Source organism: Struthio camelus, chromosome 15 (genome assembly GCF_040807025.1).
Source record: "Struthio camelus isolate bStrCam1 chromosome 15, bStrCam1.hap1, whole genome shotgun sequence".
NCBI classification, from domain to species: Eukaryota; Metazoa; Chordata; class Aves; order Struthioniformes; family Struthionidae; genus Struthio; species Struthio camelus.
Window position 1 is genome coordinate 8,985,461 of NC_090956.1, and position 13,360 is coordinate 8,998,820.

At 38.7% G+C, this 13,360-nt stretch overlaps 2 protein-coding genes across 2 annotated transcripts; both read left to right on the forward strand.

The window, feature by feature from the left end:
- Window positions 1-203: 203 nt before the first annotated feature.
- LOC104149636 (parvalbumin, thymic) lies at window positions 204-5,734 on the forward strand. Its single transcript, XM_009683341.2, has 5 exons — window positions 204-306; window positions 2,089-2,156; window positions 2,972-3,104; window positions 3,378-3,487; window positions 4,757-5,734. The coding sequence occupies exons 2-5, from the start codon at window positions 2,096-2,098 to the stop codon at window positions 4,780-4,782; spliced, it is 330 nt and encodes a 109-aa protein (XP_009681636.1). The 5' UTR covers window positions 204-306; window positions 2,089-2,095; the 3' UTR covers window positions 4,783-5,734.
- Window positions 5,735-10,799: 5,065 nt separating this feature from the next.
- LOC104149637 (parvalbumin beta) lies at window positions 10,800-13,102 on the forward strand. The gene is made up of 4 exons (XM_009683342.2): window positions 10,800-10,872; window positions 11,554-11,686; window positions 12,457-12,566; window positions 13,057-13,102. Exons 1-4 carry the CDS (start codon window positions 10,812-10,814, stop codon window positions 13,080-13,082), a joined length of 330 nt encoding a protein of 109 aa, XP_009681637.1. The 5' UTR covers window positions 10,800-10,811; the 3' UTR covers window positions 13,083-13,102.
- The last annotated feature ends 258 nt before the right edge of the window (window positions 13,103-13,360 follow it).

Here is a 13,360-nt window from a genome sequence, read left to right on the forward strand (position 1 = left end):
AAGTTGGTATTTTCTGCTTAAATCAGAAGAAATTCAATGCGACTCAGTCCTTTTCACATATCTAGCCACTTATCTTGTTTCATTTGCAAATATCATATGTATTCTCTCGAGATAAAAATAGTGCAAGATGATTAGTTAGGCAAGTTCATTTGACACCATTCCCCCTTCGTGACGCTGAAATCTAAAATCTGTATATGGTATACAACTTAAAGTATATATATGCAAGCTCAACACTGGTGGAGACACCCAGCAAGTGCTTTCCCCACAACCGGATTGCTTCCTTTTCCAGTCAAGAAGACCACAAAGGTAAGCTGATTAGATCCTCTGCTTTCAGAAAAAGAAACACAAAACGAAAATGCTCCCTAAATGGAAAGCATCTATGCAATTAAAAATATATATTCTTATAACAGCTTCCAGTCTGTCATACCTTTACAATCTAACATGGAATAGAATCAGCATTCCGATCACAGGATGGAAAAAGGCAGGAACGTTGCACCTCATAGCAAATGAGACTATGTTGCAGTTTTTAGGTTTTCCTTCAACTTCCCCCGTTTTTAATCCTGTCATCAGTAAGCATCAGGTGAACGGCAGAGTTACAAATTATCTCGCCAAGGGCTGAGAGCAAATACTCTGCACGAGAAGCCACTGGGACAATATAATCGATGGCAAAACTGAAGTAACTCATCTGCCTTAGCTGGAGAAACCTTCGTGGCCATCAGCATGAATTTGTCCCATTGTCTCCCTGCACCTTTTGAGATGCTCAAAAGGAGACCGAAATGACTGACAATTTCCCCTGTTGCAAACCAACAGCTATTGAGGCTGCCATTTGATTGTTTGGGCAAAGTATCAACCAACGCGTAGATCTCAGCATCAGTGCACTGACCATAAATGGTTACCAACATTGGTTTCCATCTCACATGAATGCTGCTTTCTATACTTGGACAGGAAGGATGATGTTGTTGAAGACTCAGTTTGGGATTAATGAAATCGGAGTTCTGTTCTCTTGTGATTTTCAATAATAACTTTCCCATGCCTCAGTTCCCCTTCCTGAACTAACATGTGACTGCCTCGCAGTAACGTCGCAAGTTTTAATTTCTAACCGGTCCTCATTGGTGTGTTCTCTACAACTGGAAATGCATTGATGCTAAATTCTCGTTAATAAAATTGACTGGAAATTCAGGCCTGTAGCATTTGCTTAAGTGACATATGCTGCTTTGGTAAATACTATTTAGATTGCTGGTGGCTGAATGGGACAACGAGCATCTTTTGTCAAAAGCTGCTGTATCAGAAGGAAATGCCTCCTCCCTTCTATGAGGAATGAGTATTAAGTCTCCATACCTCTATTCTAAGCACATCAGTATATTGAAATGACAAAATCTAGATTAAAATCTTGCTTACTATAATCTATACTGAGCCAAGAAAACCACAGCTTAGTTACAAAGAGAATTTTTCCATAAAGCTACCATGAAACGTAGTCTTTTATGGAGGCAGTAGCCCAGCAGGCCAAATATATGGTACATTTACTGTGTGCAGCTAAACGGAGGAGGAATTTACTTTCTCAATGTAGGTTTCTTTAAAATGAGTAAAAATAATTTTATTTATTCCATGCTATTGTTTTCATTCTTCACAAAGATCACTACATTTACTGACAATAATACTAGCTTACAAAAATTCCAATTAAATGTGTTCCAGATATAGTTCCAGGGGATGTACTCGGCCCTATATTTTATTTACGCTCTAAATATATGTCTATTTTAATTGAGTATTAATCCACCTCCAGGAAAACCTACACAGAAGTCATGAAGTTTTGTGGTGCTACATACCTTTGATTCGCTCCCTCCCAGTGCAATACAGGCATCAGATCTTCCTGAGGCCCCACACTCCAGCATGCAGAATTCCTCCCTCATTACCCAGCTTCAAGTGGAAGCACCTGCTGCAGACATCTGTTACAGTATGCTCCACTTACAATTAGATGAATAATGTCTCCCCTATCACATACTGTCACAGCAGCAACTTCAAATAGAGCCATGAAAGAGGTAGAGAAGACGTTTTAATGACTAAGTAGCTCACATTTAATTTATTTTACAGTTCAACAATGGCCATCACTGACATCCTTTCTGCTAAAGATATTGAATCTGCTCTCTCCAGCTGCCAGGGTAAGGAATGGTCTCTCTGCGACCAGAAGATGCATATCATTTTTACATCTTAAGACAACATGCCTATCATTTTCCCTTTAGATTCCTTCCCTGTGAGATCTCTTTGTAGCTCCATTACAGTATAGCCTCATGAATTCAGAAAGTCTTACAAGTGGTTATTTTGTGGGTAACGTTCCCTGAAATGCAGAGCAGCAGTTAAAGGGCCACAGTTTCAACTGATATAAGGCTGGCTTAACTCTAAACACTATTTCAATTTTTCAAACAGTTAAAGACCTAGATTTAAATATTTAGCCTTTTCCTTCAACATGTCAACAAAAAGTCTGAGCTTGCAGAATCCAAATGTCATTTCTGAAGCGATGAACAGCCTCTGCTCTCTTCCCTGGCAGGATAAAGCCAAAAATTTTCCAAATACTCAATGAGATGAAGACAGTGGATTACTTAATCTTCCACCAAATCCTTTACCAAAGTAAGGGCTAAGTGGAGATGAAATAAGAATTACAGGAATTGGTCTTTAAGCCACAGTTGCAGCCTCTAAATATTTCTCATTAATTGCATGCGACACACTGCAAAAATCCTGATTTAGCAGCATGTGCATTGTACCAGAAAAATTCAAACTGACTGAAAGGATTTATGATCACAGGCACAAAGTGATTAAAAAGGGAAAGCATACATTATATTATATTTTGCTGCACTGGGAAACAAGAGAAACAGGAGCAGGCTGATGCTTAAAGAAAAGAAATACATACTCCCAAGGAATACATACAGCAGTAGCAACTTCAAGAGAAGATATTTAAACAACTTTTTGTTTCTTCCAGCTGCTGATTCCTTCAATTACAAGTCTTTCTTCTCCACGGTTGGTTTATCCAGCAAAACTCCTGATCAGATAAAGAAAGTTTTTGGAATTCTTGATCAGGACAAGAGTGGTTTCATTGAAGAAGAGGAGCTTCAGTAAGTAGTGTTCAGCTGCTGTGCTCCTTTAGACAATGTAGGCCTATGAACTTTCTTGATGTCCTAGAAGAAACTTGCTGCTATTTTTAAACAAAATGCAATTTCTTGTCTTTTGCTGAATCTGTGTGGATTTCCTCATATATTAAGAGTAAGCGTTACACATAACCATATTTTTTGGCCTAGATTTAAGTAAGAAAAAGAGAAACACCCATTTGCCAAGGAAATTTCAGAGAATAAAATTCAAGCACAGCACGCTACCCTGTTCTATTTCAGGCTGTTTCTGAAGAATTTCTCTTCGAGTGCCAGAGTTCTAACCACTGCGGAGACCAAGGCTTTTCTGGCTGCAGGTGATACTGATGGAGATGGTAAAATTGGAGTGGAAGGTAGGATTTCTGGAAGCTTGACCAAATTTGTGTTTTAAAATGCATAACTGTAGAGCTGCATTTAAACTATGGCACCCAAGAACGCATCCAAGTAATTTAGCCTGGTACTTTCCACCAGCAAATACGCCTTTCACTTTATAGCTTTATTCCTGTTTGGGCTCTGTTGCTGTGATACCACATTTAGTCCCAGCGTAGAGCCTGTTCTTCCAGCCAGTAATGATGGCTCTGTGGTTAATTTTGGCAGTGAGGCTGGCCCATAGACTCAGCCTGCCAGATTTTTTGAACATCCGGAACACCTATTCATTCTCTGAATTTTAACTCTGGCAGTGGATGCTTCTGGCCACACGATACCTTTTCTCTTAAGCACACTTCTTCTTAGATATGCTTATTTCTCCATCCATCAAAGGTTGGCCAATATTACTGACTGGATAACTCGGCAATGTAAAACAAGTCTGGCAATGCTTTTGCAGGATAGAACTGCTGCAATGCAGCACAAAATTTTGTGCCAGAAAATTATCTGATCAGTGCAAACTTCACTGGGCGGCCCTTCTATGAGCAACTAAATCAAATTCCTTAAGAAAACCTCAGAGGAATGATGTGAACTGGCCAGGTTATTTCTTTTAGAGATTCCAGCAAAGAAAAATAGGACATTATGCATCATGTATTAGAGATGAAGTCACTGAAAACTGGGCTGTCTCAGCTGAAGTAGGACAGGTGGCAATAACTCTAACAGGCACACGTGCTAATCTTAGCCGGAGTTGGGGAGGAGAGAGAGATACACTGTTGGAGGAATTTGCTTTAGCAGCAGGTTTTGAAGCTTCTGTTTATAAGACCCAAATAGGATATTATTGATCTTAGCCCTTAACCATCACATTTCCCATTCTGGAATTATATCATTACTAATACTTTTTATTTGGAATAACAAAACCAAACCGATTCATATTGACAGCTTGTCCTAACTCACTCTCTGCTACTTTGGCTATTGTCAGAGTTTGTAATGGGTTAAAGACAGCTTAGCTTTAGCTCTGGATTTCCTATGAATATGAATTTACAGATGCACTCCTCCTCTCATCACATACTCTTTTTAAGGAGCGAAAAATCTGTTACGCCCCCAGCACTTCAGCTTAGCAGTAGCTTGTGCAGTGTTATAATAACTTTGGGAGCCCTCCATGGCTAGGAGTTCAGGACATTTTTATCTATCTTTTCTGAAGATGTTAAAAACCACTTTCATCTAGTTTTATTCCCTTTCTCATTTTCTTTCTTCAACAGAATTCCAGTCTCTGGTGAAGGCATAAACAGCATTAGACCAAAGGCAACCTTGGACTGACTCTTCCAATTACCTCCTCCAACAAGCACCTCACACTCAGCATGTGTTTGTACATTTTTATACTGTTTCAAGGCATCAGCAAAATCGCCATGTATCAACCCCACACACAGGATTGCTGAGAGATCTTGCAATGTACAAATGTTTTGGTCACGTGGCATTGTTATATTTCTATTGTAAAGAAGGCACTTTGTGATTTTTATTGAACTTGTGGCTGGATGAAGGGAGAAAAGCAAAAAAAAAAAAACTTTGGGGGAAAAAAAACTGCTTTTTTTTATTCTGTTCAGGTTGTCCATGCCATACCGACTCGCCACCTCTCCTCACAGACACAGTTCTGATGATCTTAAACAATATGATATCTTTTAAAGCTTAACTGTCCTGATTTGGTGGAGTTTTATTTCTGCTTAATTCTCTGATCCTTGAGGAAAAGAAATGCTAACAAGATAGCTAAAAATAATCTATATTCAGTTCCAGTGCGGAGACTATGAGAAAAAAATTAAGAGGAGTTGACACATAGCTCAAAGCATGGAATAAACGTGTGGGTAATTTAAAAAAATCAAGTACTAGGCTACAGCATATATCGTCAGAGAGTGTTTATGGCCTAAAATGAAACTCTCCCTTAAGCAGATTTATCTTTCATGAAATCTAAGGCAGCTGTGAGACAGGGGAGAAGGTTCTAATCCCAACTCTGCCACTGTCAAAAGTCACAGTCCCTTGATGACCCATGTCCTAGGACTCGGGGGGGCGATTCTGTTAATCATGAGCACGTTGCTTATTATCTCTTAATACCTATAAAACTATAAGACTTTGACACATTTGTAAAATTCTATGTTTACTACAGATAAAACAATACTCAGTCTTGCTGTTTGTTCATCTAATGCCAAACAGAGTAAAAATACTATTCGTGTTATGTTGTTAAATAACAGCCATTACTCATTTATTATAGGGAATAACTATCAACATAAGCCATAATATCAGCAATTCACTGAAGTCGGAAAATAACTAAGAAAATGACTAAGAACTACTCTTTCCTTTACTAAGTCTTGTACAGGGTTTAGAGCTAGTTATAGCATTGTCTTCATTAACGGACAAAGTAAATAATGTTCATGATTAAATCCAGGGCGCAGTAGACTGGGTGGATGTTGTGCCTTTCTGGCTGAGTGGGTTGGAAATTTCCCTACCAACATTTAGTTGTCTCCTTTCTCATCCCAACCACGACATGGTTGCAGCTCACAAGTAGACTGTCATTTTAATATTCCCTGCTGAAACTGGATAATTATAATTTGGCAGCTGCTGCAAAAAAAAAGAGAAGAAACAAAGCCTTCTGGAACTTTTATGTAAGATACAGAGTTGGCATTTCCATGAATTGCAAGATGATTAGGTGAGGCAAGTACAGCTCACTTGCACCCAACCATGTAAGAGAGCTGTTTGGCAGATTTAAGACTGTTAATGCAAAAGAGGAATTCTAGCAATCAGTCTCACTGAAGCCTTGGGAGAATTATCATGAATATAAATCCTAATTCTATCCCCAACTCCTCTGATGTTAAATCTGGGTTTAAATTATAGCAGGTGTTAATTGCAACAGTGAAATATTGTGCATAATGAAGAGACTCTCTTGGTTCCTTTTACCTTCTTCCTTTTCCTATCCACTGAAGAAAAAATCCAGAGCAACCCAAATCTGCAGCAATATGCAAATATACTACATCATATACATTAGCCCCCCACACTAATAATCACTAAAATATGTCAGTATTCCAAAGCAGACAGCACATATGGGAATACCATAGGTGACAGACTTGATATTGCATTCCTTGCACACCTAAAAGTCTAATATGGAATGCAAGAAGTACAAGACTGCAGTGACACATCCTGTATTTCAGAGAGGCTAGGCAACCGCACGTCACTCCCTTCTGTTGCCGCAAGTGGGAATTAAGTACTTCTGAGAGTTAGGCAACTCCTGTATATGTTGCAACTCTAAGTAAAACTTAGAGAATTTTGTTCATAAGAAAATTTGCTCTCTTTAAACAGTAACTCCTGGTAAGATGGGTTTTAAATCTTGTTAAAGCCATCCAGTCACTTTCTTGGTTAGATAGATTATAGTAAACTCCCAAAAGTCCCAATTCCAACCTTCCAGGAAGGTCCTTTAAGTGAATTTAAGTTCAGCCAGTGGCAGCCTTCAATTTTCTTAAGAAATAGCAAAGAGTTTCTCTAAACTGGGACGCTGTCATAGCACTAGAGAAAACCTGCTGACTGCCAAATATCTATCTGGATGCCATCTGAAGTAGTAATGAGACATACGGTGATATCACCAATGTTACCATCATTGAGTGGCATAGAATCACCACAACTAAGGAACAGAATCACAGAGTAGTTTAGGCTGCGGGGAACCTCTGGAGGTCTCTGGTCCAACCCCTGATTCAGAGGGCCAACTCTAGAACAGATTGCTCTAAGCTGAGTTTGAGAATCTCCAAAGACGGATGTTCTACAGTCCCTCTGGGCAATCTAATTAGGTATTAAATCCTCTAAATCAAACTTCTATGAATCAACTACACAAATAAAACACAGCTTAGTACACAGTAAAACCCCCAAGATTCTATTATAAACCATTTTTTATAAACCAGAAAGGATCTAGCAACATCCTGTATATCACCCTGATATCTTGTTCTCAGCTTTAGAGTAAGACCATCCTACTCAGTACAATACCACTCCATAATTCCCAGGATAAAAGAAATATTGTCTGTACACTTTACCTTTACTTAAGGTAATTAAAGAGTGACCCAAAATTTGAGCAGCAGAGCCTTCCACAGGGTCCAAAGACTGTAAGTTCTCAAGCACACCTCAGATGCATACACACTCCTCTCATTAGCCTATGTGAGCAATTTAATCTCTAATCCTTCCAAAACTTCTTCTGAAATAAAGATTTACTATGAACCCCGTATAGTGGGAACTGAACAAAGAAACTGATTGTCCTACACATGCTCTTACACAAAGGATATACGGTGGGCCCAACACCCCAAACCCAAACTACTCCTCCAGCTGTTGAATCCACCATGTCTCTCACGCAAAAATTTTGGTTTGCCCTGATAAAAAAAGGATGAAAGAGCAGAATGATGCATGAAAAAGATAAAATCTCCTGATATTCAATAGAAGCTGGCTGCCTGATACCTTTACGTTCCTGTGGAAATCCCAGCCTTGAGCCTTTTGTAAACTTCAAATTCAATTTCAGCTCTCTAACTCCTCAAAATCTGGCATTCATCTTCTAATAAAAGGAGTGAGAGAGCAGAGAAAGGGCAAGGGGGTGTCAGAACATTCATTACACACAGACTGGTAAAGTTTCTTCTTTGAGTTAGCAGCCAGCCCACGTGGAAAATCTATCATGCCACATCATCAGAGACGCCTGGAGCTCTTCACACAAATCGTGTGGGCAGAGGGGCCAAGGCAGGATTCATTTCCGGGAATGGGTTACTGAAATAGATACATCTTGATTAAATCCCTGAACAGAGGTATACCTAACATTTTCACTCTTAGTCGTTTGTATATTTTAAAACATTTTAGTAAGTGGACGCTGTGGAATCTGAACTAATTTAATTTAAAGTTTCATATTTTATGGAACTCTCTGCTTTTCCACATTACTTTTGCTTGCAAGCACAGAGACAACATTACATCAGTGTGGACTTAAAGTCCTATAGAGCAAACTGTCTATCAGTTGGGATACTCAATAACTTTGGATTTGCTCATCAGTGTGTCCTACACTCATGAAAACAAGAAAATAGTAGCTTCTGTATAACAAGGTCCAAAAGACAAAATCAGCTTACCACACCAATTACACTATGAAGAGAAGGTGCCCCCAGACAATGACTTCCCCTGGAGTTACAAATACACTACTGGTCCTACAGTTCAAAGGGAAACTTATGTCAAATTGAGAACGTACAAATACCTAACTCAGAAGGAATTGCTTTGGTTTCATCACATCTAGATAGATAGTTATCAGCTGGTATTTCCCAGACACTAGCTTGCTGCACTGACTCCTGGGCTCAAAGAACAAACTGACCTCATATTTGCAATGACCTCCCTGGCAGGCTGTAACATTTCGACAGCACAAACACAGGAAAATCTTTCTTCCATATCTAGCTGAAACAATCCACTCTTCCTCAATATTATTTAAAAAATGGCCCCTAGACATCCCCTGGACCACCTGTTCTCATTTTCTGTTCTTCAGTTCTCTCTCATCCTAGTCCCCACAGAGTTCATGGCTGGACTTGATTGTCTTTGGTGCCATCTACAGGCAAGCTCTGGTTAGCCACATGAATACCCAATATTTAAAGCGTTAACGATGAACGCTTTGTAATCTCCATGTAGTCTGGAGTTATTTCTTCAATGTTCATTAAATCCTTGCACAATTATCAGATCCCCTCCAATACCAGGCAATATTCTAAATTATTTCTTAGGAATTTTAAACAAAGGCAAAGCTAGATTCCCAGATGGGAAGACTGACTGGAGCATTAAGTTTATATATCCATCAGTTCAGGACAAAATGCCTTTAAAAGTAACTTGCTCAGTAGAGGGTCCTATTAATACCTCACTAAGAGAAAAGCTGCAGCTTGTGCTTAGCCGTTGTTTGAATCCTCACAAGAACTTATTTTTTCAATGCAGAAAAGACAATTGTCACTGATTTCACTTAGGAAAAGCTCAGTTTCGCTTCTTGCCTTACCTTTAATTGGTGCATAATGCTGTGTGCCACTGAACAACTGACAACCTTCATTACATAAATGGACAGATTTACTATTGTTATTATTTAAAATGTGCATCATGTAGTGAATTAATACTGAGCAAATTTCTTTTGCTATTATATTCTTTTGCTTTATATTCTAAAGTACGGATTTCAGTAACTGAATAACTGAACCTTACATAGCAGTTTATTAAGAATGATTTGGGATCACTCAAAATTAAAAGTTTTATCTATGTGAGATTCTACTTGTATGTCAGATAGATCTACAACATGTGTCACCAATATTGCTATTATTTGAAGACTACCAGGGAGATTACAGGAGCAATGCTTTCATGGGCAATTGCTATCAGGATTAGGCCCTCAAAAGTCAGAGTCTATCATGAAGATGTCTATTTCTACTCAGCATTTAAGCAATAAAATGTCTACAAAACTTGTTCACCCACAACTCAAAAATCACTCACTAGACTAAAAATAGGCACAAGTTGAGAGGATTTACTTTTTATGGCACTAAACCTTACATATTGTCTAAAATACCATACACATTCCTTTGGGATATAAACATCAATCTGATTAGCTAGCAGGTCTTGTCAGCTACAGTAACTTATCCTCTGGGGTATCTGAGCCATCACGTGGCTCTAGGACTTCTGTAAAAGGTCAGGAGGACTTAACTAAGGTCTATATAAGTCATTATCTCTGCCATTTAAGAAAGAATTAAGTCAAGAGGACTCTGTAGATCTTTTACATTTTGTTCTGTTCTTGGCTTGGGGAAAATAAAGGAACAAGGGGAGTTGAATCTCTCCTCTGGGAGCTTTTGTAGTCATCACATCAGTTTACCCACCCCCCCTTCCCCCCAAAAAACACACAGAAATAACCAAGGATCCCAAAATGCAGTGCACTTCTATTTTGGTTTTGTCCTCAGTCTGTGCACCCAATCTTCTTAACCAGAGACAACAGCAAAGCAGATCCACTACATGTGTCTGAAGAAAAGGATGGAAGAGTCAGTGCTCCTGCAGGGCAGCTCCCCTGGTTTGCAGTGGGACCTGTGTTGCGACTGCCCCGGCTAATCAAACATGGCTGCCCTCACCAGGTAGCATCAAAGGCTGATAGAGCAAGATCAGTATATAGTGGATCAGCTAGATCATTGTTTACAGCTGCTGCTATTTCCCTCATCATAGCATCAACCCCCCCCCCCAATAGTTCCATATAGTTCTTATTTATCATGTTGTATTAACTCCATCCAGTATTATTTTCCATTTTACAGCAGCTGGGACATGGCTCTTGCTGGTATCCTGACAGATGCTGAAATTGCTGCTGGCCTACAAAGCTGCCAAGGTAACAGTTACCTTATGAAAACTTCTCAGCTTTTCAGTTTATCTATCAAATTCCTCCCTCCTTGCTACCCCAAGTCCCCAGTTCCAATGGAAACAGAAAAAGCTGAAGGGATGAATTACACAGTGTAACATCTTTTCCCATCTCCAGAGGACATGGTAAGATGTTCTTGCTATGGTGGTTTGCAAACAACAGCTTTAATTGTTTTACCGAAGAGAGAAAAAGGAGATAAGGGAACGGAACAGATGCAGATTTTAACCTGTGCCTACCAAGGTACAGACACCATCATCACTTGTCCGTTTTAGCAATTCAAGTACAAAAAAACAGAGGCTGAAATCTTGGTTTACTTGGAGAATAATGATAAAACTGCTACTGATTTCAATACAAGCAAGCTTTCCATCATCAAGTTCTGTGAATTGATTTTTCAATGAAATATCTACTTACAAATTTATGTTCTCACATGATAAAGACCATACTGAATATTTTGCTTCCTAGGTTTGAGAGAGCAATAACAGAAATATCTTACTAATCTTAAGTCAACTGAGGAAAACCAAAGATTGTTGAATAGAGTTTGTAATGACTCTTGCTGTGCTGCTGAGCACTGTGTTGCTTTATGTAGAAAAAGCTTATGTTTTGGTGCCAGATCTCTACTGTTCTTCATCGCCTCTTGCTTATTTATTTCAGCCGCAGATTCTTTCAATTACAAAACTTTTTTTGTCAAAGAGGGTCTTAACTCCAAGTCCAAAGACCAGCTGGCCAAAGTCTTTGGAATCCTTGACCAGGACAGGAGCGGCTTTATTGAGGAAGACGAATTGAAGTAAGTAACTAATAAAAAAGGAAAAAAAAAACCCACACACATAAACAAAAAAAGAGTTACCAATAGGCTTTTATTTTACTGTCTTAAAATATCTGACAAGGATAAGATTAGGAATACACCCTTTCTGTCAATCCTTTTGGATTCTAGAACAAAATCAATTTTTTTTTGTGCTTGTGCTGAAGAAGTTGCAAGACAAATAACGAAGGAAAAGGTGGATCACAAGGAGAAAATACTTCTATAGCGCTTAAAATACTTATTTCATGTATGGATAAGTGACAGACTGTAAAGACAAAAGCAGTAGTTCTGCTAGAGTTTGCTTTTTATTATTGCAAGGTTTTTTTACTAGACTGAATTCAAAGGGCTGTCAGCTGATTCTACCTCCCAGATGGTATTCATCTGACTTGGAAGTTAAAAACTAAGGCTAGCTAAATTCTTGCCACTCTTAGGAGAGAAGAAGGAAGATGAGGAAGGGGGAAAAGGAATCTTGCCACTAGAGAATCAGTTTTAATTTTACCTTTTCAATCCAATGAAGCCAAAACGTCATCAAGGATTTTTACATATGATGATGCAACGACCTCTTCCTTTCTTATTCTTTTTTCACTGAAGTGGAAGGAAGTTCTGTCACTGAATTCAACAGGACTTGACAAAGTTTTTGAAATAGTCTCAAAGATTGAATTAGGCTTGGAATTTTACAGCTATTATCAATAACAAACTCTATATGCTTCTAGTACTGAATATTTCTTGCTAATTTGTCCTCTCATCTTTAACAGGCTTTTCCTGAAGAACTTCTCTGCCACTGCCAGAGCTTTGACTGATGCTGAGACCAAGGCATTCCCGGTAGCAGGTGACAGTGATGGAGACGGTAAAATTGGAGTGGATGGTAAGATTCTTTTTATGAAACAGAGTAATTCTTTGCCCTTGGCACTTCCTAGCTTCTAGCTGTAGACAGCTGCCCTGCTCCACATGCTGGCTGTTATGGATCTGAGGTGCTCAGCTCTGCTTCCTATGGTAGAACGGGTATAACACAGGAACCTGCCTATATTCACCCTGGGCAATAGGTGCTCAGTCCAGTTTTTCATCTACAGAGATTTTTCAGGACTTTGGAATCCTAATTTACATATTTAGGACATTTTAGCGTATCATTTCACTGATATTTACTTTTGAACTATTGATATAACGTGAAAAGAATACTTAAATGCAAACTTTTTAAGTATCCATTACTATCAGCATACAACGCACTAACCTTCAAGAAATGATTACTGGACAAAATATTATTTGTTTCCCATTTTAACTCTAAAAATAAAAATACTCTTTTGACTGTGAGATTAAAAATGTGGTCCAATTTCACTATTCTTTTCTTTCTTTTTCAGAGTTTCAAGCCCTGGTCAAATCTTAAAAAGCGTTCAAAATGAAGACCAAGCTATCTGTACTGTAATCAATCTTTCCTTCTGCAAGTCTACTATTCATTTATACATTCTGTACTGTGAAAGATCATGAACAATTGCTAGGAAGTGACTTCATATTGCTAGAAAATGTCTGAAGCAGTGCAAGGCACTACTTGAACCACACTCCTCAATGTTTTAAGCAGAGGGTCTTTACATCACTGGAAGATTAAACAGGAATCCACTTTGCTAATCTGAATTTTGGGCTTTAGAGAGTCTAGTAAAAATATAA

Coding starts and splice junctions, on each gene's coding strand:
- LOC104149637 (XM_009683342.2), top strand. CDS start 10,812: ATGGCTCTTGCTGGTATCCTGACAGATGCTGAAATTGCTGCTGGCCTA. Junction 10,873..11,553: donor TGGCCTACAAAGCTGCCAAG/GTAACAGTTACC, acceptor TATTTATTTCAG/CCGCAGATTCTTTCAATTAC. Junction 11,687..12,456: donor ATTGAGGAAGACGAATTGAA/GTAAGTAACTAA, acceptor CATCTTTAACAG/GCTTTTCCTGAAGAACTTCT.
- LOC104149636 (XM_009683341.2), top strand. CDS start 2,096: ATGGCCATCACTGACATCCTTTCTGCTAAAGATATTGAATCTGCTCTC. Junction 2,157..2,971: donor TGCTCTCTCCAGCTGCCAGG/GTAAGGAATGGT, acceptor TGTTTCTTCCAG/CTGCTGATTCCTTCAATTAC. Junction 3,488..4,756: donor TGGTAAAATTGGAGTGGAAG/GTAGGATTTCTG, acceptor TTTCTTCAACAG/AATTCCAGTCTCTGGTGAAG.